The sequence below is a fragment of the Drosophila albomicans genome, chromosome 2L, assembly GCF_009650485.2.
Source record: "Drosophila albomicans strain 15112-1751.03 chromosome 2L, ASM965048v2, whole genome shotgun sequence".
NCBI lineage: Eukaryota > Metazoa > Arthropoda > Insecta > Diptera > Drosophilidae > Drosophila > Drosophila albomicans.
In genome coordinates this window covers 22,109,293-22,137,188 of record NC_047628.2, presented here as the reverse complement: position 1 = coordinate 22,137,188, position 27,896 = coordinate 22,109,293, and the positions used below count along the sequence as shown (strand labels likewise).

Sequence of the window (27,896 nt, the reverse complement as noted above, 5' to 3'; positions counted from 1 at the left end):
GCGATATATCGATGTTCTTTAAATTATTTTAAACATCGCTGTTTTATGGCGAATGTCGTTCTGTTTTGCAGTTAAATAAAATTATTCTAAATTATACTTTCCAATGTTGTTGCTTTCATTAAATTTAAAATAGAATATTCGCCAATATTTAAAATCTACTCTGCAATAGCTTCGCTAAACTCATCGATATATTCACAAAGTCTTATATCAGGCAGCTTTTAGAAGACAGTCTGTTAAGGGTGACCAGATAACAGCATTTAGTTAACAGTTCCTTGTGCTGTTAGCCCGTTGGGAACTGTAGCGGTAGCGCGATTTTCGTTCGCACATTTTTTCAAATTCAATCTATTTTAATGTAAATCTGACTGGATAGCTAACGAGAACACATAGAAATAAAAAGCTATTAAGCCTTCTTACAATTGTTTGGAAATGTAAGAAAAGTTAAGTAAAGAGACAGCATACCGGTGACCAGTGTGGTTTCTTTCTGAATTATGGTATATTAGACTAAGCCACGGTCACACTTTGAAACGTTTCAAATAAAAGAGCTTTATGGAAGCTCAAAGCTTTCAGCAACATTGAAAAACATCGACTCATCTTTCGGGTTTACATAGCGGCGGTAAGTTAACAGTAACATGATGCTGTTAACGTGGCGCGCTCTGCTGCTGCAAACATTCGCTCTTTCACTTTCGTGCTGTGCGGTTCGTGTGACGGACGGAAAATAATATTAATTCAGCGTTTTACCAATCGTTTAATACAATAAAAACACGCGCAGCGCTGCCGACCACGCAAAGAAATATCAAAAGCAAAAGTGAATAACATTTAGAGCTACCGAAAAAAACGCCCAAGCTGTTTGCAAACTTCACAAAACAGCTGCAATTAAATAAAAGTAATTAAAACGCATTGTTTATAAACCGTTGGATGTTTGCGAAGCTCATCAAAAAAGCCCAGGAATTTTTCATCAAATAAAGAATTTCATATGCGCTTGATGCCTGACGCGTACGCGTATGTATGTGTGTGTGCTTCAATGCCCTAAAAGTGTGTGTTCGTAGGCGTGTGTGTGGTCCAGTTTTGTGTATAACACGAAAGAGAATTGTGCTCTGTGTCCTTTGAAGGTGCTTTAAGGTTGAATGTTTGTAGCCACCTAAATACAAATTATAAAAAAAAACAAAACTGGACAGCATCAAAGAACTGGCAGCGCAGTCATCAGGATAACGAATTAGTCATCCAGCAGAAAAACACGGCAGCGCATCCAGCTTGCCTGTGTTGGTGCGTATCTACACGCATGAATGTGTGTGTGTCGCCGGTTTTTTGCACACTGTGACAGCTATAAGAGCAAGCAGAACAGCAATAACAACAGGAATAACAACAACAACAACAACTTTTTCTCCATGCATCGCTTAACCCCTGCGTGGTAGTAACAACAAAAACAACGACAACATTAACTGTGAACGCTAAGGAAATTGAGAATGGAACGCAAATTCACGCGTGGCTTGAATAAGCCGGGCATGGCAGCACAGCTGAGAGAGAGCGTCTCTCAGGTGGTGCGTGAGAGCGCGGTTTTGGTAAGTTATGTGCTCTGCTGTTGTTGCTATTGCATTTGCATTTTGCATTTGATTCTTTTCGTATTTGCTTTGACTCTTTTTCGATTCTGTGTTTTGTATGGTGACATTGGAGTTTTTTTTGTTTTTGTTTCTGCTGCTGGGTGTGTCCCAAGTGCATGTGTGTGTGCGTTTCTGGTTTTTGTTGTTGCTTTGCGTGGGAGCAATAGTAAATTCAATGAACATATACTTTTCACACACACACACTCACATTCCATTCTCGTTCTCCTTCTTCGCATTTGGTGTTGCAATTATTATCTTTTCATTTCTATGCTTTTCTCTGGCAAACATCCAGAATGTTTGTAGTATAATAATATTTTTACTCTCGCGTCTAAACAAATCTTTTAGCACATTTTTAATTATAATTTTATGACGTCGTCGGCCGCCTCGACCAAATTGTAATGTTGCATAAGTAACAAGAACAAAAACAAAAACAAACAACTAGAGCGAGCGAGAACTCGACTCGACTTTTCGACTTGTCAACACTAGTTTACTCAGTTGTTCTTTCTTTTCTCTCAATATAGCTGTGGTTGTTGTTGTTTTGCTTGTTTCTCTCAACGCGCTTTGATGATAATCATATAGGAGGCTAACAGATCCAAGGCCGTGAGATTTGAAATACCGCAGCATCCACATTTGTTTACATTCATGTTTTGAAAAGATAATAAACGTGTGTTTGCTACAGACACACCTGCGTGTAGAATACGAGGGGAGTTGAGGAATCATTAATTTAAATTAATGAAGTGAGCTAATATTACAGAACTATTTAAATACTGAAAAATAAAACAAGATTTCAATTTATTATTATCTTAGAAAAATATTCTGGAAACTAAGAAATCATTTTTTCAGTATCAAATTAGAAAAAATAATCTGAAAAAAAAGTGAATTCCAAGTACATATGTATAAATTGACTAAAATTTATTAGATTAGTATTTTAAAGTAAGATTAAATAAATTTCATTCAATATTTTGTTTTGTAAAAATGGAAATTTGAAAAATATACAATACATGTAATTTATTAATTTCTATTCCCACAAAAAACTTTATAAACTTGGGAGCTAAATGACATCTGATAAAGAAATATCTGAAGTATAGTGTTCGTCGTTACGAGCTGATAGATAATTCATATTATTATTGGCCGTCACATGCATTTGCTCAGTTTCATTATACCTTTTTTTCTATGCAGCTGCAGGGTATAATTAACGTCTCTTATTGTTGTTCAATCTCAAATATCAATAGATGAAAGTCCGAGTACATAGAGTACATAACATAAAAGCAAATATACATACATGTATGTGTATAGCGTATCTTGTGGTCTGGGGCGTGACTTCATCTGAGCTGAACGCTGCATTCTCCACGTGTCGTTTGCTAACTGTTCCACTAATTACATTACTTGGCCCGCAGAATACACGAAATCAAATTATGGGGCAACATTAGACGCGCTTCAATGTCAATAGTAGAGTGTGCTTCCAGCGATCCATAGCGTAGGTGGCATCTCCCTCCTGCTCTTTGTTTCTCTCCCGATATCTAATTCAATTAGCGGGCAATAATGCGGCAAGTGAGAGTGCTTGCCACAAACGTGCTTAGTTAGCCGTAAATGTCGACGAACAATCAATCAGGCCATAATCAAAAATGAAAACAGAATAATAATAGGGTAACAGCGAGCTGCTTATGGAGCTCGTTGCTGGCCAAAATTTCACTTTATTATGGCCAAATGAACAGTTGTCTTGTTATCAACAACTCCCCGTTCAGCTGTGTCAGCTTCTTGCCCAATTTGAGCTGCAGCTGATTGTATTAATTAAATACGAGTCTCGTATATTGACACCCACTGCGCATTTTGGGGTCACTCTAGTTAGAAGACAGCTCAGTTCATTGGCTCTTTTTGGGGCACACATTTGGAGCTGTATCAATTGCAAAGGGCGTTGCCATAGACGGAAGTACTTGAAGCCACAATTTGTTTATTTATTGAATATTTGCTTGCTGAGTTTATTAGGCAATCGTGTCTGTTGTAATAACTGAAAAGTGCTAGGCTGTCAGCTTAGTATAGATAAGAGTTAAGGTTGAATTCCAATGTGTGAATTACTCATAACTCAACCTTTGACCCCAGGAATTGATAAAGAGATAATCGCAAGAGGAAGTTGTCAGTTTATTTTGATGTTGATGTCTGGCAACTGATCGGATTGAAGTATTAAAAGAATATCCTAAAGCGAACTTATTATTATTATATAGTAATGAATTATAAATATATAATTATAACTACTATAGTTATATAGTTTTGTGCCGACAGGAAATGTATGTAACAGGTAGAAGGAGACATATCCGACCCTATAAAGTATATATATTCTGATCAGATGATCAGCGTCAACAGCCGAGACGATCCATGTCCGTCTGTCTATCTGTCCGTCCGTCCGTATGAACACTTAGATCTCAGAGACTATAAGAGATAGAGCTATAATTTTTTTTCGACAGCATTTGTTATATTCGCATACTTACTAGGGGTCTTAGTTGCTTTGGCTGACAATCTGGTATATTGAGCCGTCTATGGTATATTTTGAATGCGGTACTATATCGATATACCACATATACCATTTGGTATATTTTTTAGTATTTTTGCAGTATATTTGGTATATTTTGAGAATATTACCGCAAAATATATTGCTTTTATTCAAAATGGGTAGCGGGTATCTCACAGTCGACTACACTCGACTGTAGCTTTCTTACTTGTTTTTATTTGTATTTGAAATACATACTATAAGTAATTTAATTTATCATATGAAATTCTAAACCCTCTAGCTTGTTTATAAATCATATTAATTACATTTCTGGTAGAACACTTGTTTATCATTTGTTACATCTTAATCTTCATTTTCTGTATATAAAAACTGCGTTGCTCTACTAAAAGTTCATTTAATCATTTCGAATATATATCTTTGTAAACTTTTCGTAGCAGTTCTTCCCCCTCAAGATGTAAAAAGTTATTTTCCCTACGCTTATGTGTGCACAGTTTTAATGGATGTTTTCCATTAAAATACTTGCAGTTTCTTGCTTATTGTTAACATGTGTACATATTTTTAAACACACTTATCAAGCATAACAAGTGCAATATGAAACTACTGAGAAGTGAAACTCGACTCGAGAATCTTATTTGTTAAGTTGGGAACTTGAAATATATAAAATATTCTAATGGCATTCAAAGCAGCTGGTTGCACGACTTTGCAATTTAAAAATGCATATTTCAATTTATCAAAAGGCATTTTAAGTAAAAAGTTTGCGGAACAATTGTTTTTGTCTTTTCGCTTAGCGAGTTCTCAAACAGATTGAGATTCTAAAAGCATTTTTTACAATTTTTGATACACATATTTTCAACTTTGATTTATGACAAAACAGAAACACTCATTCACCTTTTGGCATGACGTCAGCTTTCAATTATGTTGAGCCAAAATGAAACATGCATTATAAGCGGTTCCATAAATGTACAATAATAAAAAAAAGAGCAACCCGAACAACAACAACAACAACAACAAATTAGCATGCCCAAACGAATTTCGCGGTAGATAAATAAATAAATAAAGCAAACCCGAACCCAAACTGAGCAGCTTCATTTCGAGTGCCACTTGAGTGCTAAACGAGTATTTGAATAATTCTACATAAATATATATGTGAATACGTATATGTATTCCATTAACACTCGGTATATATAAAAGATACAAATTATGTTTGTCGGCATTTGTTTTATTAATAATTTGCCATTATATTATACATTTCCCATTTCGTTGGCTAGACTAACTTTAGCAAATTATGCTGAGCATGCGTTTGGTTTAGTGCTTCCTCTATTTAATTGTTCTTTCTCGGTCGGTATTATCCCAGTTTGTCTTATTGTTTTCGAAAGTGACGCTTCACGTGTCGAGCGCTTTTGTCACGGCTCAACTGCTAGGGGGGACTGTCTATTCATATACCCTGTTTAAAGTTAATGAAGGGGAGCTTTGGCTTATAAAATGAAAGAGATTTACAGATGAAAGTTGTCAGGTACAAAGCATTTCCTTTGAGAAACATTTAGTTGTAGCAATTTATTTAATAAAATATTCAATATTTATGCTACATTTATTCTTACTCTGGAACATATCTTATTTTCTATTACAGCGCATTTTGCAGTCGTTATACTTGTCAGATTCATGTCTGCATTTGCCTGCCTTCAATATGTTGTATTCTTTATTGTTTGTTTTCTGCTTGCTCGACGTAGTTTGCCCTGGCGGAAGCATCGCCTCTGAACTTTCCACGATTTGTTTCTATTATTTTTATTTGCTTTTTTTCTACATTTATGTGTGTGTTTGCGCTTTAATGAGCGCTACAAATGTAGCCCGATTTGTTTACCTGATTCATACAACACTCAACTAAGTATTGTATCCATGTGTTTTGCCTATTTGATACGTGTTCTATCTATTATACTCATCATGTGTATATATGTACATATATGTATAATCATCACAGTTCACAGCAATTGTTATTGCCACTAACCAAACAGCTCTCATTCTCATTCTCGTTCTCTTAACTCTTATTCTCTGTCATTTTAGATACACTGCCCTGGAAGCTATCAGCGCAGTCTCTCGATTTTGGTAAAGCAAAATACGTAAAACCCAAAAAGGAAAAACACACTTGCCACCCACACATACATACATACATACATATTTCATGCATACCCTGTAACCTAAATCGTTTCGTGTTTTATTGATTCTCTGACATGACCTTCAGATTTTGCCTCAAGTTGATTTCGGTTTCCTTTTTGCGTTGTTTTGTAAATGATTAATTTGGTCATGTCATGCATCATTTACAAGCAATTTTATGTGCCCGCAGATAATAATCTGAAGCGTCATAAGTTTTAAGCACTTTCCACGCATTGCAGCAGCTGCCATGGAAAAACGCATTTTCTCGACTCGACTTTCCATACTTGAAACCATTAAATAGCGTCTTGATGATGAGTTTGCCATGCATTATGCGATGCATCTCTATCTAAATTTACTCGTAATTCAGCGCCACAACGAGATATGTTTGAGACAGCGACAGAGATAGACGTGCTAATATTGACATTGAATATGATTTCCAACCGGGAAAAACTGGAAAACCCATCGAAACTTGTTCATCCGTCGAGAGAATGAGTCGAGTTTTTTTCCGATTTTTTGTTTAGCTTTTCTATTTGCCAGCACAGAAGAGGAAAGGGAGAAGGGGAAAGTGTAGAGAGGAGAACGCGTGAAAACTGCAGGTGCAATCAATTTTATGGTTCTGGTTCTGTTTCTGTTTCTGTTGCTCTGTTGTTCATCTTGACTCAGGGTCGCTGCATGCTCCACTTAGAGTGCAAAATTGTCCGATATGGAGAGGCGAGACCTTCGCTTCGCTTAGCGGCAAAAACTGTTGCACACAATTGATGCTATTAAAATAAATTGTTGATTATATATTTTTGCCGGAATTGACACAATTGTCGGCAAACCAAAGTACAACAGAAAATACAAAATAAAAACCAAAATAAACAAATGAAATTTTCTATTATGATTTGTGCGCACAAAGCACACAAAAAACATTCTTCACACACACACACATACATATACAGTTTGCATTTGTCTTGGTTTTATTTTGGGAATTTCTGTGCGCATTTTCACACAAAAGCGAATGTTCTACGTAAACAATTTATTAATACCTCGTGGCAAGCGAAATGTGGCAAGGGTTTGCTTCATTGAGTATTATACTTTTGGCAAGTTGAAGCAATTCTTTCGTACATATTTTACAGGGTATTAGACATGCACCCACGCCTCGTCTGCGGTTGCTTTTCGGGCACATCATTTGACCCATAATAAAAACATTTCTGCGAATTCGACGCGCTTGCCGAGCTTTATACAAATTAATGGCATCTTAATTTATGAGCTTGCCTTGGATTTTCTGCACTGATAAATTGTGTGCAAATTGCGAATTGAAGTGCCTGATAAACAAACGAGTTGGACTAAGATCTATTTCATTTAACCAACTGATAGCATGTGAATTTGCGAAAGGTGTTAAAAACCGCAACGCATAGTTGTTGATAAAACACTGACTGCCAGATGTAAAGAGTTGTAAAGCTGTAAAAAACTATCTACAAGAAAGAGAAACTCTATACAAGTAGTTCGAATAGGTGAAAGGTGCTAATATTTTACAGCTTAACTGTCGAATTGTTGGGGAAGGTTTCGAAGGCCCTTTCCAAAGACAAACTGAGTTCGCTTTTTTTCAGTTAAAACTTAGGTGGAGATTTAGCAAAAAGTTGGACTTCTATAGGATTTATTGGAAGTGAAAACGAAGTGAAGAAAGTAAGAGCAATAATTAAATGCAGTTATGGCAAAATTATTGAATATTATTTACCATTAAAAGTCCAACAAAGTTTGCTTCAATAAATAAACATTGTAACAAAACATTGTGGACATAAATCACAACTTTGCTTACAATAAACAAATATGCTTCTGTAAATATTATATTTCTGAAGAATATAAACTTTAATTAAGGCAAGCTAAATAAATATTAAAGAAATTCTACAATATTTAACAATTCTTTCATAATAAAAGTAATTTTTATTCAACTTTAAGCTGATGCTATCGCTGAATAACTTTAGTTCTGTTCAGTTCGTGTCTGTTTGATTTGGGACAGTAGGGCTTTCAACTTTCTACACAAACACACACAGACATGGAGATGTTTTTGAGAAGATTCTGTGATAAATCAGACAAGTAAAGGTCGCTGACATGTTGCATTGTGATTGTGTGTCCACATACCCTTTTTACCCATTTACACACAAATAGATAGACAGAGTTAGAGAGAGAGAGAGAGAGAGACAAAGCTGAATGCGAATGCGAATGTGAATATTCAAACTTCAAAACAAAGCTGGTATTGTGTTGGAGTTCTGCACGGAAGCGAGTTAACTATTTTTGTTGCCGCTTTTAGTAAATGTGTCAACTGGAGAGACAAACACAAATCCAAACACAGAACATAACAGAACTGTACAGACAACAAACGATGGCGATTCTAATAACAGTACAGAGAGTATTTGCGAAACTTACTTGCAGATACAACGACATGTGTCAACAGATACGAGATACATTGTATCTAGATACTTTACATAGGAATCTATAAGGCAGCTGCTAATAGCTTGCTCACACATTTCGTAGGCAGCAGACGCCCTCTGTTTGCAAGTGAATGACATTTGGCCAATTGGGAAATGTTGTTAGCAAAAAAAAAAAAGGAGAAAAAAAATATGATTGTTGTGCAGATGAGAAAAGTTGCATTTTAATTTAGTGATGCGCATTTTTAATGACAGATGTGAACAATATAGGAAAAGAAGTCGCAAAGAGCGAGAGAGACAAAGAGAGAGAGAGAGACAGCAACTGGGGAAGTTAAATGAGACAAAGTTAAATTGAAGTGAAGCTCCATTGATGACAGAGGAGGAGAAGTTGCCGTTGTGTGTCAGTCGACAGCAGCTTGTTTGTTTATTATGCAATAGAGCAAAGTGCAAATAAACAAGCAACTACAAAAACAATTGCAGTCAGCGGCAGTTGTCAACAATCAACAACAACAACAACAACATCAACGAACTGTCAACTCACAAAAGTCACAGAGTCTAACAAATAACAAGTAGTTTCAAGTGTGAGATGTGCAAAGAGAAAGGGCCGCAGAGGTCTGGAGAGAAGCGAGGAGGATAAATGGGTAAATGTGGAATGCATTTTATAGATGGGTATTAGGGGGCGTGGCAGACTGACTGCTGAGACAGAGTGCAATGATTTCTTTAATGCATTTCGTCTGTGAAAGTAGCGCCAAGAAATCTAATAAACAAAGTCTAAGTATGCAGATGGTCAAATAAAAAATGCTATAAATGAAATGATAGAAACAGATACTTAAATAAAAAATACTGTAATTGGTGATTGGTATTAGTTCTGCGAATATTTTTTCTGCGAATACTTGCATTGCAATGCCAAGTAAAACAATTTCCTAACTTTAACTAGTTTGCTACTCAGAATTAACTTATCTACGAGATAGGTATTTAATTGATACTAAATTTTGCTCTTTTATATATACTTATAGCTCATTAAAAATGCTTAATATACTAATAAATAAATCTACATATGTAGCTAGATTAATAAATATCTATAATTGAAAGTTACCATTCTAAAATACTGACAGCTATAATTTACATTCTAAATATATATTATTCATACTTCAGTTCATTAATATTTAGTAGAGCATATTACATAGGATTATAAACGGTTCATTAATAAACTATTATTAATGTGAAGACCAAATGCATAATAAAGTTGGTAGTTGGCCCGGTAAACTAACCTTTCAAGGTCAACTGCTTCACTTGACTCGAGTGTTTATCTAGTACTTGCCGCTTTCCTGCCCCAACCACTGACTCGATAAATGTTGCCAAGTTGCCTCAAACGCTTTTTAGCCCAAAGGCAGCAGTTGCTCAACAATAAACATCGTATCAACGACAACAACAGCAGCAGAGGCAACAACAATTGCAAGCTCAGAGCGGGGGTCAACCTTGGGGACAACTTCAAAGTAAAAGAGGCATAAAAAATAGGCATGAAAAGCAAGTGCAATAAGCAGTCGAAAGAGGAGGACAAAAAAATTCCCACGCGACAACAAGTGTAGAAGTTAATTACATATAGTATAACATGGTATAGTTTTTCAATTCTTAAAGACCAGAAATGCTTGTTAAACCGTTTGGAAGAAAGTAAAAGAAAAGCAAAGTATGTATTTCAAGTAGCAAAAAGTGGTCTATGAGCAAAAAAGAAAAAAACATTGTCAAAGAATATTGCGACGTCTTCAGTGTGTTTGGTCTACAACAATCTTCGGCATATAATTGCTCCCGTCTTCAATTAAATGATCGCCGTTTGGGAAAGTTGACAGTTTCAGTGCAGCAGCTAAATTGCGTACGTATGTGTGTGTGTGTACATAGACTTATTGCAGCGACTTTCTAAAAAGTACTTAGCACTTTCAATTGTATAAACAATGTTAAAGACAACTGACTGACCAAAGAACCTGTCAGCGCCTGTCCGGCTAATTATGGCCAAGACACCAAAAGCCGCTTTTCTTTTTGCTTACGACTATGAAATAAGCGTTAATTAACGCACAAGATGGCCAAAAGTAAATGTGTCTCTCGCTCGCTCTCTCACTCATTAATTGCTCAATTGTCGAAAGGCGGCAGTGTCAGTCGAGAGTTGGTGTTGGAGTTGGAGTCGGGTTGAATAAACCTCTTAAGCTGCAGCTTGAACTTTTGCAATCGTCTTAGTTGTTGCCGACACACCCACCATAAACCAACATAAACCACTCGAGTTGTCGAGTTGCCATTTCGGCGACCCGAAAACAAGTTTCAAGAACCCAAAAGCCGCTTAAGCGCCGCTAGCTGATCTTTAGGGCTACATTCCCCGGCAGACTGGAGACTGCAAACTAGAGGAACTTTATTCACAAAAACATATCTGTTGAGATTTTAATCTTTTTCGAAAAAACAAACATACTTCTCATGAAATATGTTAAAGCTTTGATAAGGGGTATAAAATGTTTTTTATTTATCTTACTTCAAAGCATAAATGAAGACATTGATATACCCAATAGTCTTCAATTTTATTTATAGATTGTTAATTGTTATATTCGAGACTAGACTAATCCCAATTCGCTTTCCCAACTGTCTCTCACTCGATTATTTTAACTTTTCGCAAATATCAGTGCATGAAATTGATTAGTTATGCATTGACTTTGTATCTTTTTATAGGTTTCTTTTTATTTCAAACTTTCAATTCAATTTGATTTAAATAGATTGGTTCAATGCCCATTTTTGAAGAATCACGCTCACTCTGCACTCGATGCAACATCTTGTTAGATAGCATTATAAACATATTACAAACAAATGAGAATGACGCAATCGAATGAAAGTCTTTGCGGCACTTTTACCCACTTTACGACTTATGCAATGTGATGCGATTAATGCATTATAATAGAGGAATATGTATGTCGGTATTGACATTATCTGAAATGATTTAAATGAATGTCGCACATCGCATTGTGGATGTAAACAAATGAACAACAACAACAAAAACTGTCATCTAATGAATGCCACTAAACTAAACTGTCGCTGAGTCTTATGAATTGAACGCCTAATGATAAACTTCCTCATTTATCCGAATCGCGTATTTAAATTTGTAAATTTCTTTGAGCAATTTGTATTAGATTGAGATTTATTTCGAGTCCACGATCAAGACCCAAGCGACCCGAGAAATGGGTGAAATTTTTCGCCATGATCAAAAAAGTAAAAATAAAGCTCTTGCTGAATAGAATTGTCATGCGGACAGCTTAGAAAGTTGTCATTGTCCGATTGGCCGATTGTCAAAGTTATTATAACTAATGCGAGAGATTTTCAAAATGCTGCCCTCCCAATGGAATTCGACTGTCTGTCCGCCTTTTGATTATGATATCAAATGGTCTACACAAATATAGTAAAGGCATGTCATGTCTGTCGATTGCCAGACCGACCATAAACTGCTGACTTGTTGTCACATTTATGAGCTGCACTTCAATGCTGCCTCCTGTTACAGCCCAGTTAACATGATGTTTTCAGTTACGCTAACACATTTGTTGGTCCAAAGTTTCGGGTTCATTGAACCAAAACTCGCACTCGCGATGACCAAAAACATTACAAAATAAAAACTCCCGGACCTTTTGTGGTGGCTTTTTCCGCTGCGTCACTTGGAAAACCGGCCTCAATGTCAGCGACTGATAAACTCGAAACTCCAACCTTATAAATGTATAATAATATCCCCACATAAGTCCCATGGCAATGCATTTTTTCATTTGTTCTTTTTTTTCTTCTTTTTGTCAACATTCTGCGCCCCTTTTTATGGCTCAAGTTCACAATGCAAATTCCAAATTCGTTCTCTGGGCATTTAAATATAAAAAAAATATATTAAAACATCATGAGAATATGAATGAGAACAGCAAAAGGAAATGGCGATAGGGCGCATGCATAATATTATGGAATTTGCAAGGGTAACAATAAGATATAGTATATATGTATATAAATGTCGGACACAGACATGTGAATTTAGCTGCTAATCAGCGACTGACTCAGTCTAGACTCTGCGATTGTTGTTAAATGGGTTGCAAGCTTAACAAAACAAATTCAAAGTTCTTCAAATAGAATGATATCTTTAATGTAATGTGAAATAACAGATATTGTACTTTAAGTGTAGTTTATTTTAGTGCCAAAATATCTGTGTTCATTGAAATTTGCTCTATTTTTTACTACCATTTAAAAGCATTCAAAGCAATCAGAAATATCCATTAAAACTATAGAAAACTTTGCAAATCGAAAAAGCTCTTGAAAGTGGTAAAAATCCACTTTGTGGTTTTATTGCGGGTCAATTGGTTAGTGCAAAAAGCCAATGGCATCTCTAAAAAAAAAAACGCATTTGGTGGCCAGCAGCGAACTGGAACTTATTGGAATCTAAATAGAAAAACAAAACGAAACGATGGCATGATGATCTTACGATATAAGGAAATGCTACAAAAAGCATTTTTGGTGCTCGGTGGTTTTTTAGTGTGGGTCAAAAGTTCGACAGACAGCAGCATACAAATACAAATACTTATGCAGAGTGGGGCAAGCTAAATTTAGTCAAAACTTTTCCATAGACTCATAATGCAAATCACATGCAGAAGGGAGCATGATGGAGAAGGAGGAGGAGGGATTGATATTCAAAATAGGAATGAGGCAGACGGCCACTTCAATGGTTTCCAATGCACTTCAAAGCGAAATAGAAAACAAAAAGCAATTTATCCCCGCATCGCACCCCACGACCCAAGATATTTTCATATATGAAAAGCAGACTGCATTGTTGCAATTTAAATGATGGAAGGGAATGCTGACTGACGAACTGACTGCTTCTCAAGTGACATTGTCTGTTCATGCAGGGCCAGGGCTGAAGCTTGACTAGCCCTATCAAAATCAATGGGCTACCCCTCTCGCACTTAATGGCTCGGTCATTGCCATTGTATGTATATTGTAAGTACATTAAGCATAGGCAGCGACAAGTAGCAAGTAGCATGCCACATGCTACATGCCACTTGGCTGCACTGGAATTGCATGGCCAAGCGTCTAGCGAGAAGTAGGCATAAAAACATCACGTTTCGCGGTGGCGCCTCAACCCAGCGGTAGATGATAGCTCAGACTGCTTTTTCTGTTGAAGATGATGATGATAATGATGCCTTTTGCTCAGGTTTCACGCCTAGCCACACAGCTGGACCACTTCGTTGTTGCTGCTGTTGATATTGTGGTTTAGACTGTGGTTGGCCGTTGCCCGCTGCTCGATGCTTTCATTGCCTGCCAGTTTCGCATTTTACAGTAAATTTGCGTGTTGGGCTCTCTCGGCTGCAGATCGCAAGCGAAAGATAGAAAGATGGATGGATAGTTTGCCCACTGATATTGACTGATTGAAACAAGTTTCTTGGCTTGTCGCTGGCATTTTGACAACGCCCAGTAAAATGTATTTTCAATACCCTGTTCTCAGAAGTACGCACACTTTACATGGTAATGTGACAGCTTTCAACTCTGAAAGCAATTCATTACTTTCTGAATATTTCTGCTGAAAAAATAAGAAGTATGCAATGTTGAGTAATAGTTGTTTAAGTTTTATTACTATATATATTTTAGAGTAATGTATTATTCATGTTTAAAGTTCGAGGTAAACTAATATTTATTAAAATAAAAAGTTAAAGTTTGATGCCAAGGTTATTAATTAAACTTTTCATATTAATACAGGGTATCTTCTAGAGCTTAAAATAATTTGTCTTGCAAACTAACTGTATTTATTGTTGTAGTTGTTTGGCCATGCAATTGATTTGGTAATTGCTTTGCGTAATTCGCGATGCACTTGTTGCCGTCGGCTCAAAATTCAAGCTGCGAGGGCGTTGAGGGGACTTGAAGGGGAATTAATTACGCAAGTGACGACGCGACTTGTCGTGGGCAATTTGCATGCAATGCGTGAAGAGAGAAAAAAACTGACAAACACTCGTGAGGTAGAAGAGAAACTTTGGGCCTACCAGCTAAATGCTTTCCACATGTGACAGGCGAGACAAGTGCATCGAACCTAATGAATTGAAACCACAGGTTGTACTGTGTATAAGCAACTTGATAGCATTAGTGAAGGTTAACAAAGGACAGGGTTAGACGGAAGAAACACGTAACCGAAACCGAGTTGAAGAATTGCGTTGAAAGTTCAGCAAAATTATAATATGCAAATTTCGACAAATTTTATGCAAACTGCGGCTTCTGTTTATCATCTTCAATATTGATGAGATTAATTATAAAAACATACACAGATTTCACTAATTATGAGAATTACAGCAGCAGAGATAAGCTGAGTAGATTGATTAAATACTTGATGAACATTTCTATAAATAAATCTGTAATAAGCGATTGTCCCAGTTTTCATTTTTCTATTAATAAAATGAAGTCTGATAGCAGACCTAAGACAATCGTTGTCTGTTGACCTCATCCGTTTTATGGACATTCTCGACAATCCTTTCTTTTATGGCTGCACATCTGCGCAGTTATCACACGCTGTGCCAAACCCACTTCAAGCTCAGGTTTCGCCATCGAATGACAACACTCTGATAGCGACACCCAGCCGGAAATGACACTTTAACCTTTCGGCCCGATGGCGCCATGTCACCACAGACCGCAAAGGGTTGGGCTTTGCCTGGGGACACCTTGCAGCCAGCCGCCTACAACTCACTTCTTGAGTGGTGGAGTCTTGGGTGAGGCCTGCATTGTGTCATCGTTTATCCAAAATGTGAATCTGAATCTGAATCAAAAACAAAAACTAAACAAAAATCGGCATTGCAAAATGCCAAATGGTTAAACAAAATCGATTTGTTTATGGCAGTACCATCTATTGGCGTGGTGTGGTGTGTTGTGTTGTGGTCTTGCCCACGCTGGAACATGGAACATATCATTACAAAAAGCAGCCAACATACGTCGATATCCGCTGTGTAATGCGGTCAAGGTCTGATCAGAGAGAAGCAGAGGGGGATAGAGAGAGAGTAAACGAAAAGTAGCCATAAATTTATGGCGTGGCTAGATTCAATAAATTCTTGCTGCAAAGGGGGATTCAACCATTAGCTCGAGGGGAGTCTATTAATAACTGCGCTTTGCTTTTACAAGTGGCATACATAAATTAGCAAATATCTAACTAAAATACATATCATGTCTCCCTGTTCTTTTTTCTCTTTACAGAGCAAACCCGCAGTTGTGGAGCCCATTGATTTCGAAGCCTTTATAGCCAAAAATAAAACGCTTATACAGAATGATCCCCAGCGGGAGCTACTTATCTATCCAGCTGACGATGTCTCGGTAAGTTTGAATACCAGAAAATCAACTCAAATACTCGTCTTTTTAAGTTCAACGAAAGCAACAGGAATAATTTATGCAGTTCTGTTAAAAACTTTTACTTTTGAAACGATTCGCTTAGAATTTTAATGCATGCGATGTGTGACAATCGAGTGAACAACCTTAATCCCCCACAATGGATGTTGCTCTTCACTCCAATTGTTGAGCACACAAACATTGTGACTTGAAAGGTGTCACAGCTATAGAAATCGGTGTTTATAGTTATTTAATTGGTATAACTATGTTTTCTAAAAGGCAATAAAAGTTGATTCAAATTCATGCAAATTAATTGCTATTATCTAAACTATTACTTTATTAACATAAGCAATTTACATAAGCAATAGACGATATCTAAACTCACAATGTTATGAAATAAAAGTAATTAATTGGCGAAATTTATTTTAATAATTTGTTTAGTTTCCTTTAAGTTATTGGCTTTGCCCATAAAAATATAAAATCCATTAAAAAAGATGCATAATAGGGTGATTTGCATTCCGTTTGTCATTAAGCTTGGTTATCTACAAGTATAACAATTTCACTATTCATTTACATACATATATGATTAAGATAAGATAGATACTCTAAGTTGTTCACATCGCTGATATTTGTCTTGTATCAAATCTGTACACAATTCTGGCAAAAATATAAATACAAAAATTATAAGGAAAGTCAGTTTATATACAGTATTTTCTTAATGGTAATGTTTTCATTTTTCAATGTATTCAAATACATTATGCAAATGCTCTTAGCATTATTAGCAACGGAGTATAACCATATAAACGCAGTGTTTCGTGTTGAATAAGCAATTCATCTATTTATAATGATACTTTCCACCTACACCTTATTCATATAAACAAATTTGCCTTGTTCTTCCATTGCAGGAGATCATTATGCCGCGCAAGCAGCGCAGCAATGCCAAGTCTGTGGCAGATCGCTTTGAGCCGCCCAACGAGGCGATTGTGTGTCCACTGCATGGCTCCATGGCGCTGGCAAGTAATGGTCACAGCCAGGTGAGTCGCCAGGGCAGTCTGCAGTCGAATGGCAGCCACCAGAATGGCCACAGCAGCAACACAAGTCTATCCAATGGCAACGGACAGTTGTCGCGCAAGAGTTCACAGTGCTCCAACGGCTCGACGAGTCGACAGGAGAAATTATCGCATGAATCCTTTGAATCGGCGCTGTCATCGACCACACTGCGTTCGCATCTTGCGCAGCCTGAAGAAGTAGATGAGTATGCGGATGAAGAGGAGGAGGAGAGGCATGCGCCTTGCGAAGATGTCACAGATGGAAGTGCGCCAGGCACAAGAGCAGAGTGCACACGCTTCACACGGCAAGCGCTTTACACGTATCGTGCCAAAAATCATCTAATACACTATAAATACAGCGCATATGGTGGAAACTGCCACGATCTGCCCAGGTGAGAAAAAATAAGATATCAGCATACATTTCTCTTTAACTCTCTTGCTCTTTTTTTAGCACTTCACCTGGCGAGGAACTCGTGGAGGAAGTCTATGAAATCGATGCGGATCAGGATCGCATTGATGAGCAGATGACGCGCTCCCAAGCGGACACAATCACCAAGCAGGGCTATCTGCTAAAGGGACCCGACTCCGCCTCGGATCGAATGTTTGCCAACATTGGTAACAAATCCTTCAAGCGTCGCTACTGCTATCTGCGGCAGGAGATCGACGGCACCTATATGCTGGAACTGCACAAGGACGAGAAGCAGGGCGAAGCCAAGGCCACCATTGTCATGGACTTTTGCACCGAAGTGGTGCAGGTAAGTGTGCAACTTGCAATCCTCGCCAGCAACTCCAACTAACTCATGCTTCTTTTTTAGAATCCCAAGCGAGGACGCTTCTGTTTTGAGTTGCGCATGACGGCTGGCCACAAATCATTCACATTGGCTGCAGAGAACGAGCAGGACTTTAAGGACTGGCTGAGCAAGCTGTCTTCGGTGTTGGCGCAGAACAAGGCGCAAGAGGAAAAGCGCAATGCCTCGCTGGAGCGTCAACCCTCTGGCAATGCCACGCCCACACCCAGTCCACAACTACAACCGCCAGCCATGGAGCCACCCACGTTTGGCACACTCAAGGGACTAGATCAATCGCTGCATCCGCAGCTAATGAAGTATGGTCGTGAAACTGATCACTCCATAGCGTTAGCGCGTCGTGAGCAGCGGCGTCGTCTCTTTGCCAGCTATCCGAGTGTCAACAAGGCTGCTGTGGCCGACAACACGGATCAGTATCGCGAGCACTTTGGCATGCGTCTGCTGCTGCGTTGTCACAGGCTCAGCTTCAAGCTGCAGTGCCAACCAGAAGGTACTGGAGGAGATCAGTTGTGCCAGGTGGAACCATACATCACCAGTTTGTCACTGTACGATGCCAAAGCAGGGCGGAAGCTCAGCGAGAACTTCTACTTCAATGTAAATGAAGCGACAGCTTTCCAGTTACTACCCAACACTCCAGTGCCCGCCTCTGTTTCGGGTTGCGGGGTGCCTCGGCGTGGTGAGAACGATGCCAGCCATGCGGCACAAGCGGCGCACTCTCTCTTCGATGGCGTCTCGTCGGAGCTGTTGCGATGCCCGCGCCAGCAGTTCCAGCAGCTGAGACAGTGTGTGCTCTCGGTGACGGCGCCGCATGCAGAAATCTATCTGGTGTTGCGCATTGAGAAGGTGCTGCAGTGCAGCATTCAGCAGGCCGCAGAGCCTTATGTGAAAGGCGCCCGCGGTGATGCTAAGCAAGGCCAGAAAACGCACAAGGCGGCCAAGAGTTGTGCCCAGCACATTGGCCATTATCGTCAGCCCTTTGCCTGGGCTGCGCGACCACTGTTCAAAGCCTACAGCCACGAGCTGGACGTGGAGTCACAGCGAGAGTTCGACTTTAATACAATCTATCGCCAGGAGCCGGTGAAACTACGCGACGAAGAATTGTTGCGTCTGCTGGCCGACTATCGCAAGCCAGAGAAGCTAAGCAAGTTGACTATTATACCGGGTAGAATGAGCTTGGAGCTGCAGCTGCTAGATCAGACGCCGCCCTGTGGACTCAGCAAGTCGCTGGCTCCGTTGTCCAGCTTTAGTCCCGCTGCAAAGCAGTCGCTAACGCTCGAGCTAAACGAATTTCAGAGCCAGCACGAACGTGATGCGTTTCCGTACACAAACTTCTGCAATCATCTGTATGTCTATCCTCTGAGCCTACAGTTTGACAGCCAGAAGATCTTCTCGCGAGCACGCAACATCACAGTCGTTGTGGAGTTGCGCGATGGTGATGGCGAGTACAGCAAACCACTGAAGGTAAGAGAGCGTCACTTCAGTCAGCTCTTCAATTAATAATATGCTTTCTTCTTGCAGTGCATCTATGGCAGACCTGGACAGGATCTGCTGGTGTCACAGCTAGCCTGTCCCGTGCTGCATCACAATGTCACGCCCACTTGGTACGAGGAGATAAAGCTGCGTCTGCCACTCGGACTCTTCCCCGAGCATCACTTGCTCTTCTCCTTCTACCATGTCTCGTGCAATCTGAGCAAGAAACGCGATGCACACGCTTCGTTCGAGACCCCCATTGGTTACGCCTGGCTGCCGTTGCTGCAGAAGCATCGCATCTGTCTGGAGGAGAAGCTGCTGCCTGTCGCTGCCACACTGCCTGTGGGTTATCTATCCATACAGCCACTGGGATTGGGCAAAGGGGTAAGTTGCTGTTGTTGTCGTTGCCGTTGCTATGATCGCTGCTCATCGACTCATGCGTACCCTGCTTGCCTAACCAAAAAAACCACATCCGCTCTCTTTTCTCACCATGCACTCCATACAATGCATTCGCATCCGCCTCCGTCACACCACCTCCCTCCTGGCTGCCTACAAACCCTTTCAATTTCTCAGCAGAACTGCGGCCCCGACATTCAGTGGATCGACAACCAGCGACCGGTCTACAGCGTCGGTCTTCGTCTCGACTCTACGGTGCTCACCTCGGATCAGCATCTGCACAATTTCTTTGCGCACTGCGAGCGTCTGCTGGAGGGTGGCAAGACTGGCGCTTTACCTGCGGAAATGGAAACCTGCAAAATACTGAAGGCAGCACATGCCATCGATATGCGATCACTGATCAATTTCTTGCCCACGCTGCTCAACGAACTGTTCACGTTGCTTGTGCACACGCAGTCCGAGGAGATTGGTCAGAATGTCATACGACTGCTCACAAACATCATCCATCTGATCAGCGATGAGGCGAATCGCACCGATCTACTATCAGCATATGTAAAGTATGTGTTCCATGCGCCTTACTACAGTCAACAGACTGCGCGAATGCGCACTGTGCATGGCGAACTGTGTCGCCATCTGCCCAACTTGCTGAATCCGAGCAATACAGACTTTTTGGTAGTCAATAAGTTCATGCGCTACTCTTCGATCTTCTTTGATTTGATTGTGAAGAGCATGGCTCAACATCTGCTGGCCACGGGGCGTATACGTATGCTGCGCAACGAACGCTTTCCCAAGGAGTATTCAGATCGCGTAGAGCAGTTGATCAAAGTCTTGGTGCCGTACATAGTGACACGCTACGAGGATCTGGGGGAGGAGACGCAACAATTAAATCGATCGCTTGCACGATTTGTGCGTCAGTGCCTCAGCTATATGGATCGTGGATTTGTCTTTAAACTGATTCGGTTCTATATGGAACAGTTTACGCCTGGCAATGCTCGTGTGCTGCACGAGTACAAGTTTAATTTTCTGCAGGAGATTTGCCAGCACGAACACTATGTGCCCCTCAATCTGCCATTTGTGCTGAATCCCAAAAACCGTCCGCCCGAGTTGCTGCAACATTTCACGCTCTCAGAGCAGTTTTGCCGACAGCACTTTCTTTCCGGATTGCTGTTGCAGGAACTGAAGAGCAGTCTCAACGAGGTGGGACATGTTCGCCGCCATGCGCTTGCAATCTTCAAGGATCTACTGGCCAAACACGAGCTGGATGCACGTTATCAGCAGCGTGGACAACTCTCGCGCATTGCATTGCTCTATGTGCCGTGGCTGGGCATTGTCATGGATAATTTGCAGCGCATCGATGACTTGGCAGAGTCTGGAGCCTGCACACCTAATGGCCACGTCTATGCGGACTCTGCGTCGTATACGAAACGTTTGAGCTGCTCCAGTAGCTATGTGTTTAGCAAGGACTCATCTACGTTTGGCTCGCTGACGTCGACGCCGCGATCGAAAAACCGATTGACACTTCACATTGATCAACCAAGTCCTTGCCGCACTTCGATGCACATTAAGGAGCACAATTATCTGGCTGCCATTGCGGGATCAGCCATCAGCAATGGCGTCTCGAATCTCTCGCTCAACTCCAACTCCGACTCGGGCGTAAGTTGTGCACTTAACCTAGCTTTACATCAACTAATTGCCTGTATTTCGCTTACAGCACTCGCAGGACACGACTACCATTGGCGCCTACACCAATGGCGACACAGATGTTGCACTGCGCAACGGACACAATCGATCGGTGAGCGTCACGCATGCCCAAATCCTCGCCAGATGCGACAAGTTCAGCGCGGCGGAAAGCAAGGATTTGCTGCTGGGTTTCCTCTTTATTGTGAAGCATTTGTCGCAAGATCAAATGATTGGATGGTGGCAGAACTGCAATGAGACAGAAACCTTTCAATTTCTGTCCATTTTGGACTTGTGTTTGCTGCAATTCCGTTACGTGGGCAAGAAGAATGTGACTTTGCCCACAGATGGACGCACGACACGTCCTAACAAGGCGCACACGTTGCCCGCACGCACGGCTCCGCCAGTACTGGAGAATGGCAACCCGGAAGCAAGTAATGGCACGGGCACACTCACACAGACGCGTGAGCATCTGCTTGAGGACATGGACTTGTGTGCGAGGTCACAGCAGGCGCTGTACGAGTCCAATTTGGCCACAGAGGTTGGCATGATCATACTCGACTGTCTGGGTCTCTATGTGCTGCAATTTCGCCAACTGCTGGCAGATAGTTTGGTGCTTCCAAAGCTGGCGCGTGTCTATCTGCGCTTCCTGCAACTGGGACAGTCAGAGCGACTGTCGAAGCACGTCTTTGCTGCGTTGCGCGCTTTCATTAACAACTACTCGATGGCGCTGTTTAAGGGCAATGCCATGCTATGTGGCCAGATGGTCTATGAGCTACTGAAGGCCTGCGACAGTCGGCTGGTGGACATACGCCATGAATCTTGTGCCGTGCTTTATTTGCTGATGCGCAGCAACTTTGAATTTAGCGGCAGGAAGGCGTTGACTCGGGTGCACCTTCAAGTGATCATCTCGGTATCGCAGATGATTGGCAATGTAATTGGCCTGAACAATGCACGCTTCCAGGAGAGTTTGTCAATCATCAACAGTTATGCGAACAGTGACAAGGCAATGAAGGGCACAGGATTCCCCCTGGAGGTGAAGGATCTGACGAGGAGGGTACGCACAGTGCTCATGGCCACTGCACAGATGCAGGCACATCACATGGATCCAGAGCGACTCTTGGAGTTGCAGTACTCGCTGGCCAATTCATATGCTTCGACGCCAGAGCTGCGACACACTTGGCTAGTCACCATGGCACGGAATCACGAACAAAATGGGAATCTCTCGGAGGCCGCATGCTGTCATCTGCATATTGCAGCGCTGATGTGCGAGTATCTCCGTCTGCGAGGTGGCTGCACCTTGAGCTGGTCCTCAACAGCATTTGGCAAGATTTCGCGCAATATTCCACTGGATGAGCAGGGCCTGAAACTGGATGCAGGTGCACAGGATTCGCAGTACACAGAGCAAATGCTGTTGGAACAGCTGAAGCAATGCGCCGATTTTCTCGATCGAGCTGAACGTTTTGAGTGCCTCGGTGAGCTCTACAAGCTCATACTGCCCATCTATGAGCGTGCCCGCAGCTTCATCGAGTTGGCTCACTGTTACGAGCATCTCACGCAAGCCTACAACAAGATCGTCGAGGTCAATCGCTCTGGGAAGCGAATGCTGGGTCGCTTCTATCGAGTTGTGTTCTATGGCATGGTAAGATTACTTTTAAGTCTGTATATGTGCTTCAAATTTATTGACCTAAACTATTTGTAGATGTATTTCGAGGAGGACCACGCTATTGAGTATGTCTACAAAGAGCCCAAGTTGACGTCTCTTAGTGAAATCTCAGAGCGCTTGGCCAAGCAGTATAAGGAAAAGTTTGGCGCCGATGTTGTTAAACTAATTATGGATTCATCACCGGTATGTGCAAAAGATTTTCAATTTTTCAAGAGTTCAAATATGTATTACTTGTAATTATTTAAAATTTTCGGATATTGAGATAATTTTCTTAACAAAATTTTCCTAACAAAAATCTGACAAAGGTCGTAACTTATAAGAGATTCATTACAAAATATGTTAGAATTTTTTAATCAATCGACATAACACTCAGCTTGCTTGATTTGGTCTTCACTTACCAACCTATTTGAAGATTCCTAGATTTTAAGCTTAATTCAATTATTGTAATATCACAAGTTTATTTACTGAAGTGTGCTTGTTATAATTATCTCTAAGACATTTTCCCAAAAACTTGACCACGTTTCTGTTTTCTGATTCCATACTTAACATTATTCAGTTCACAGAAAAACTGCATTTTAACAATTTTTTTTTGTGGGTTCGAATAAATGTTTACAATAATGCTTTTGAACTGAAAGTGTGCAACAAACCACGAAGCGTAAGTGACTTATTTGAACAGATACTCATTGAATTGGACGTCGCTGTCATCGCCGCGCATTAGACTCAAGCGCTAGGGGAGCAAATGAGAGAATATGATATGGTTCGAAAGTAATTGCAATAGACTTACGCGTTTCACCTCCGATTGACGCATCTGGGAGGCATGGGTGCTGCGTGGGACAACAACTCGTGGAGCAGATGTAGCTGTAGCTGCGGTCTGTTTGGGACTGGGAGTTTGCACTGTTCCGCTGGCCAAAGAACGTTCTAAGGTGGCTGCCTTGTTGTGCTTGCTAGTGTATGAGAATAGATTAGTTAAGTCACTTCATCTTTGGAATTTCAACTTACGTATCCGGATGATGTTTGGCCACCTTGTTAGGCGTTTTGAAAACCTGGCTACCAGCTAGCTCGCTCTTGACTATACCTGTTTTTGCAGGTAGCGTCTTGGCTCTGCTGCCGCTCACATAAAGGGGCTCCGGAAGCTTCTTGGTCATTGTGGCCGTGGTCAAGCCATTTCGCACTGGCGAACTGTAGCGATAGCGTTGTAATTTGCTCTCCTTTTCCTTGTGCAAGATGGTCTTGCGAGACTGCAAATTGGAGTTCTTCAGCTGAGCGCTCACTTTGTAGAGTTTGGGATAGGCAGAGGACAGGTTTGTGGTAGTGGCAGTGGTTGTAATAGACATGGCTGGCATGCTAGGCGGCTGATTTAGCTGATCGTTGTTATTGGTCGAGCAGATTTGTTCCTGCTGCGCTTGGTTCAGCTGCATATGGGTGTCGTCTTCACCTGCTGTCAGTCTATAGATTTGCATGGGATCAAAATCCGGCGTAAATGAATCCCAGTCATAGGATTCCTCTTCGTCCTCGTTCGGCGACATTTTACCCTCATCGGCACAGACCTCGGTTTTGGGCTGCTCTGCGGGAACTGCTGCAGCAATGCCGGAATTGAGCAATTGCTCCTCAGGTGTTGTCAGTCCCAGCTTGTTGCACAGCTCCTTGAATGCTTCCTGATAGCGTGTACCGCCATCATCTTTAATCAGCCGCTCAAACGCCTTGATATCCTCGATCTGACGCTCAATCTCCAGCTCGGTGTAGCTGTTCTTTTTCGGTAGAGCTGTACATCGGGGACAGATCGTCGGCTCCTTGGCTTGAGTTGGGTATTTGCTGTCCCTTTTGAGAGTCTCGCACATGGCGTTTAGAAATTGAATAGCTAACGGATGCCCAGCCTTAGCCAATGTCCCGTGTTGTCCAATTTCGACAAATAGTCCGGATGCGGATGCCTGACACAGCTTCTCATCGAACTGCAGCCTACTGCTGCGACTCGGTATCAGAAACTGCACATTGATGCCCTGCGCATTTGGGATCAGGCTGAAATGCATGGCCTCGATGGGAATATCGAGATTGCCGATTTCACCCATCAAATGGAATAGTTGTCGCTGAATGCGGCATTGGACCTCCTGGCGTGTGATGTGCTGGGCATCGCCGATAACCTCTTCTTTGACCAGCGTTGTCGTCGACGTTGTTAATTCGTCGCATTTCTTTGCCGGGCAAGAAGTCACTTTGCAAGGAGCAAACTCCTCGTTGCATTTCATATACGAGGGCACGAACTCTGCAGCATTTGGATTGAGCGAGGATTCGCTTAGACTGTGACTGTCCTCGCTGCCCGATTGCAGTGAGTGTATGAAGTCCTTGAGGTATTGCTGATGCATTGGACCACTAAAATCCATTTTAAAACGAATTAAAGATTAAAGAAAACTGGTAACGTAATTTGGAACTGCTTGCACACTCTGTCAGCATGCAAATGGTTAACTATTTGTATTTGCGATTTATATAAATTATGTTTACAATTATTGTTTTATGTTGTATTTTTACTTATCGAAAAGCAAGAATATTTGGCTTAAGTAATCCGAAAAAACTCAAAAGTTGCTACGTTGATCTCAGAGTCGCCATCTAGCGTTCATATTATTTTTCTCAAAGCAACTTTGATGGTGTGTAGTGGCGCCATCTACATAGGTAGCATTCAACTAATTCTGTTGTCTTCTTACAGGTAAAAGTTGACGAACTCGATACCAAACTGGCTTACATACAGGTGACGCATGTGATACCGTTCTTCAGCAAGGACGAACTCGATCAGCGACTCAATGAATTTGAGCAGAACCATGACGTGGACACGTTCATGTACGAGACACCGTTCACCCAATCGGGCGCAGCACGAGGTAGCGTAGAGGAACAATGGAAACGCAAGACAGTCATCAAGAGTGAGTTCATAATAAAGTATTCAATTTGATCTCAGCTTACTTGATTTTTCTTTCACTTGGCAGCCCAATATTCATTTCCCTATGTGCTGAAACGCATACCCGTCAAATCCCGTGAGATTATCGAGCTGAGCCCCATTGAGGTGGCCATCGATGAGATGCAATCAAAGGTTTCAGAGCTGGAGGAAATTATATTGCCGCCAGCGGATGTAAAAAAGCTGCAGCTGCGTTTGCAGGGCAGCGTGGCAGTTACAGTGAATGCAGGTCCTTTGGCATATGCCCATGCTTTCCTTGATGCCAAGGTGATCAATAACTTTTCACTGGATCGTGTCGACGACTTAAAGGATGTATTTCGGTAGATCAACTAATCGATATGCTCTGCTGTGAATTGTTAATAATGTACGTACTCTTTGCAGCGATTTCATTGGCGTCTGTCACAAGGCGTTACGTGTGAACGAGCGCATGATCAGTGCAGATCAAAAGGAGTATCATCATGCGCTTAAGGAGAACTATGAGAAACTTTGTCAAGCGCTCAGTGAGTTACTGCAGGACGAATCATTCCAACCGCTTAGCGATGATGCCGACGCCGCCGCCCAGCGCAATAGCATGGCTTTATTCAATGCGATCAGTGGCGCATCACATAACTCAAGTACTGCTTAAGTTCAACCACAAACAAACAAAACACATACACACACAGTTACCAATAGAAAAAAACAAAACAAAACACTCACGCACAGCTACTAAAATGGTTATTACAATTACTCAAATAACAAGCCAAGTAGTAGAAGCCTAATTCAAGTAGCATTATCAACTTGTTCGTTTTTTGGTGTTCCCCTTTTTTGTATGATGTATGAGCTATAACTTTGATCTTTGATGTTTGATGTTGTCGTTGTCGTTGCCGTTGTTGTTTCTGTGGCAGCAGGTAAACAGAGAAATTGCGTTAAGTTTCGTGTCTCTCATCTAACTGTTTAAAACCGCGCATCCAAGTGACTAACGCGACTAACTAACCACAAGGTGTATTTGGTCATAACTAACTAACAGCTAAACAGCCAACAGCTAACAATAATAATATTAATAATAACCAGATGTACTAAACCAATGCCAAGCTGCTTAAGCATTCATTCCTTTAGCAAATTCAATTATTTAATTCAAATTTTTTCATTTCTGTTTTAGGTTTTGGTTTTGCGGTTTATTAAAGCCCAAATGCAAACCGTCAAATACAAATACCAATACTACTGCATACCCCACATACTCGTACACATACACACGCACACACAGCCAACTGACCTGTTGACCAGTTGACCAAGTTCCAGTACACTCGACAACAACATATAAACAAAACAAAAAAGCCACAAGCACTTGTTGATTTTTGTATAACGAAACGAATCTTTAATTGTTGTTAAATTACATAGGACTATGTAATTGTATATATAGATTGAGCTTAATTCTGATTGTACATTTCTTGATTTCTATTATTATTTAATTATTACGATTCCAGTGTGCAGAATGCCTACAAAAACTGACAGATGATTTAACTATAACTATATTTAAATATATAATTAATGTTTAGTAATCGCAATGACGAGCTCCCCCTATTATTAATAATAGATGAAATCTGCTAACTTTGTGTCTTCTTCGAAACTCAACTGTTTAATAATTTAATTATTACACTCGTATGATAAACAAAACTTACCTAATACTTACCAGTAATTGTAATTGTAGCTCTTAAGTTCCAGAACAGAGAAGCAACAGAACTTACCAAAGTATTCAGAAAAAGAAAAGCAAAAACGAAAATATCATAACTATGATACAACAAATACATGAATATATATTTACATGCATTTTCTAGTGAAATCGAATAACGAATATTTAAATCAAATAAATGTTTAAAAAATATACATTACTTTTAGAGG

At 40.7% G+C, this 27,896-nt stretch overlaps 2 protein-coding genes across 10 annotated transcripts; one reads left to right on the top strand and one right to left on the bottom strand.

The window, feature by feature from the left end:
• The first annotated feature begins 682 nt into the window (after nucleotides 1–682).
• LOC117566201 (dedicator of cytokinesis protein 9) lies at nucleotides 683–27,886 on the top strand. Of its 9 annotated transcripts, none has more exons than XR_004571969.2 (14): nucleotides 683–1,559; nucleotides 6,163–6,204; nucleotides 15,888–16,004; nucleotides 16,922–17,457; nucleotides 17,517–17,820; nucleotides 17,881–19,332; nucleotides 19,390–19,725; nucleotides 19,915–21,390; nucleotides 21,449–23,056; nucleotides 23,117–23,263; nucleotides 25,776–25,986; nucleotides 26,050–26,338; nucleotides 26,400–26,905; nucleotides 27,157–27,886. XR_004571969.2 is itself a non-coding variant. In XM_034245719.2 (14 exons), exons 1-14 carry the CDS (start codon nucleotides 1,464–1,466, stop codon nucleotides 27,177–27,179), a joined length of 6,867 nt encoding a protein of 2,288 aa, XP_034101610.1. In that variant the 5' UTR covers nucleotides 683–1,463; the 3' UTR covers nucleotides 27,180–27,886. The 9 variants fall into 9 exon arrangements, 8 of the variants coding, with proteins under 8 accessions (XP_034101610.1, XP_034101618.1, XP_034101609.1 ...); XM_034245719.2 differs by having other exon boundaries at nucleotides 19,918–21,390; nucleotides 26,400–26,632; XM_034245727.2 differs by having other exon boundaries at nucleotides 26,400–26,518.
• Nucleotides 23,522–25,645, bottom strand: LOC127565110 (uncharacterized). Its single transcript, XM_052002251.1, has 3 exons — nucleotides 24,080–25,645; nucleotides 23,865–24,024; nucleotides 23,522–23,807 (listed from the first exon to the last, which is right to left on the bottom strand). Exons 1-3 carry the CDS (start codon nucleotides 25,453–25,455, stop codon nucleotides 23,745–23,747), a joined length of 1,599 nt encoding a protein of 532 aa, XP_051858211.1. The 5' UTR covers nucleotides 25,456–25,645; the 3' UTR covers nucleotides 23,522–23,744.
• Nucleotides 27,887–27,896: the final 10 nt, after the last annotated feature.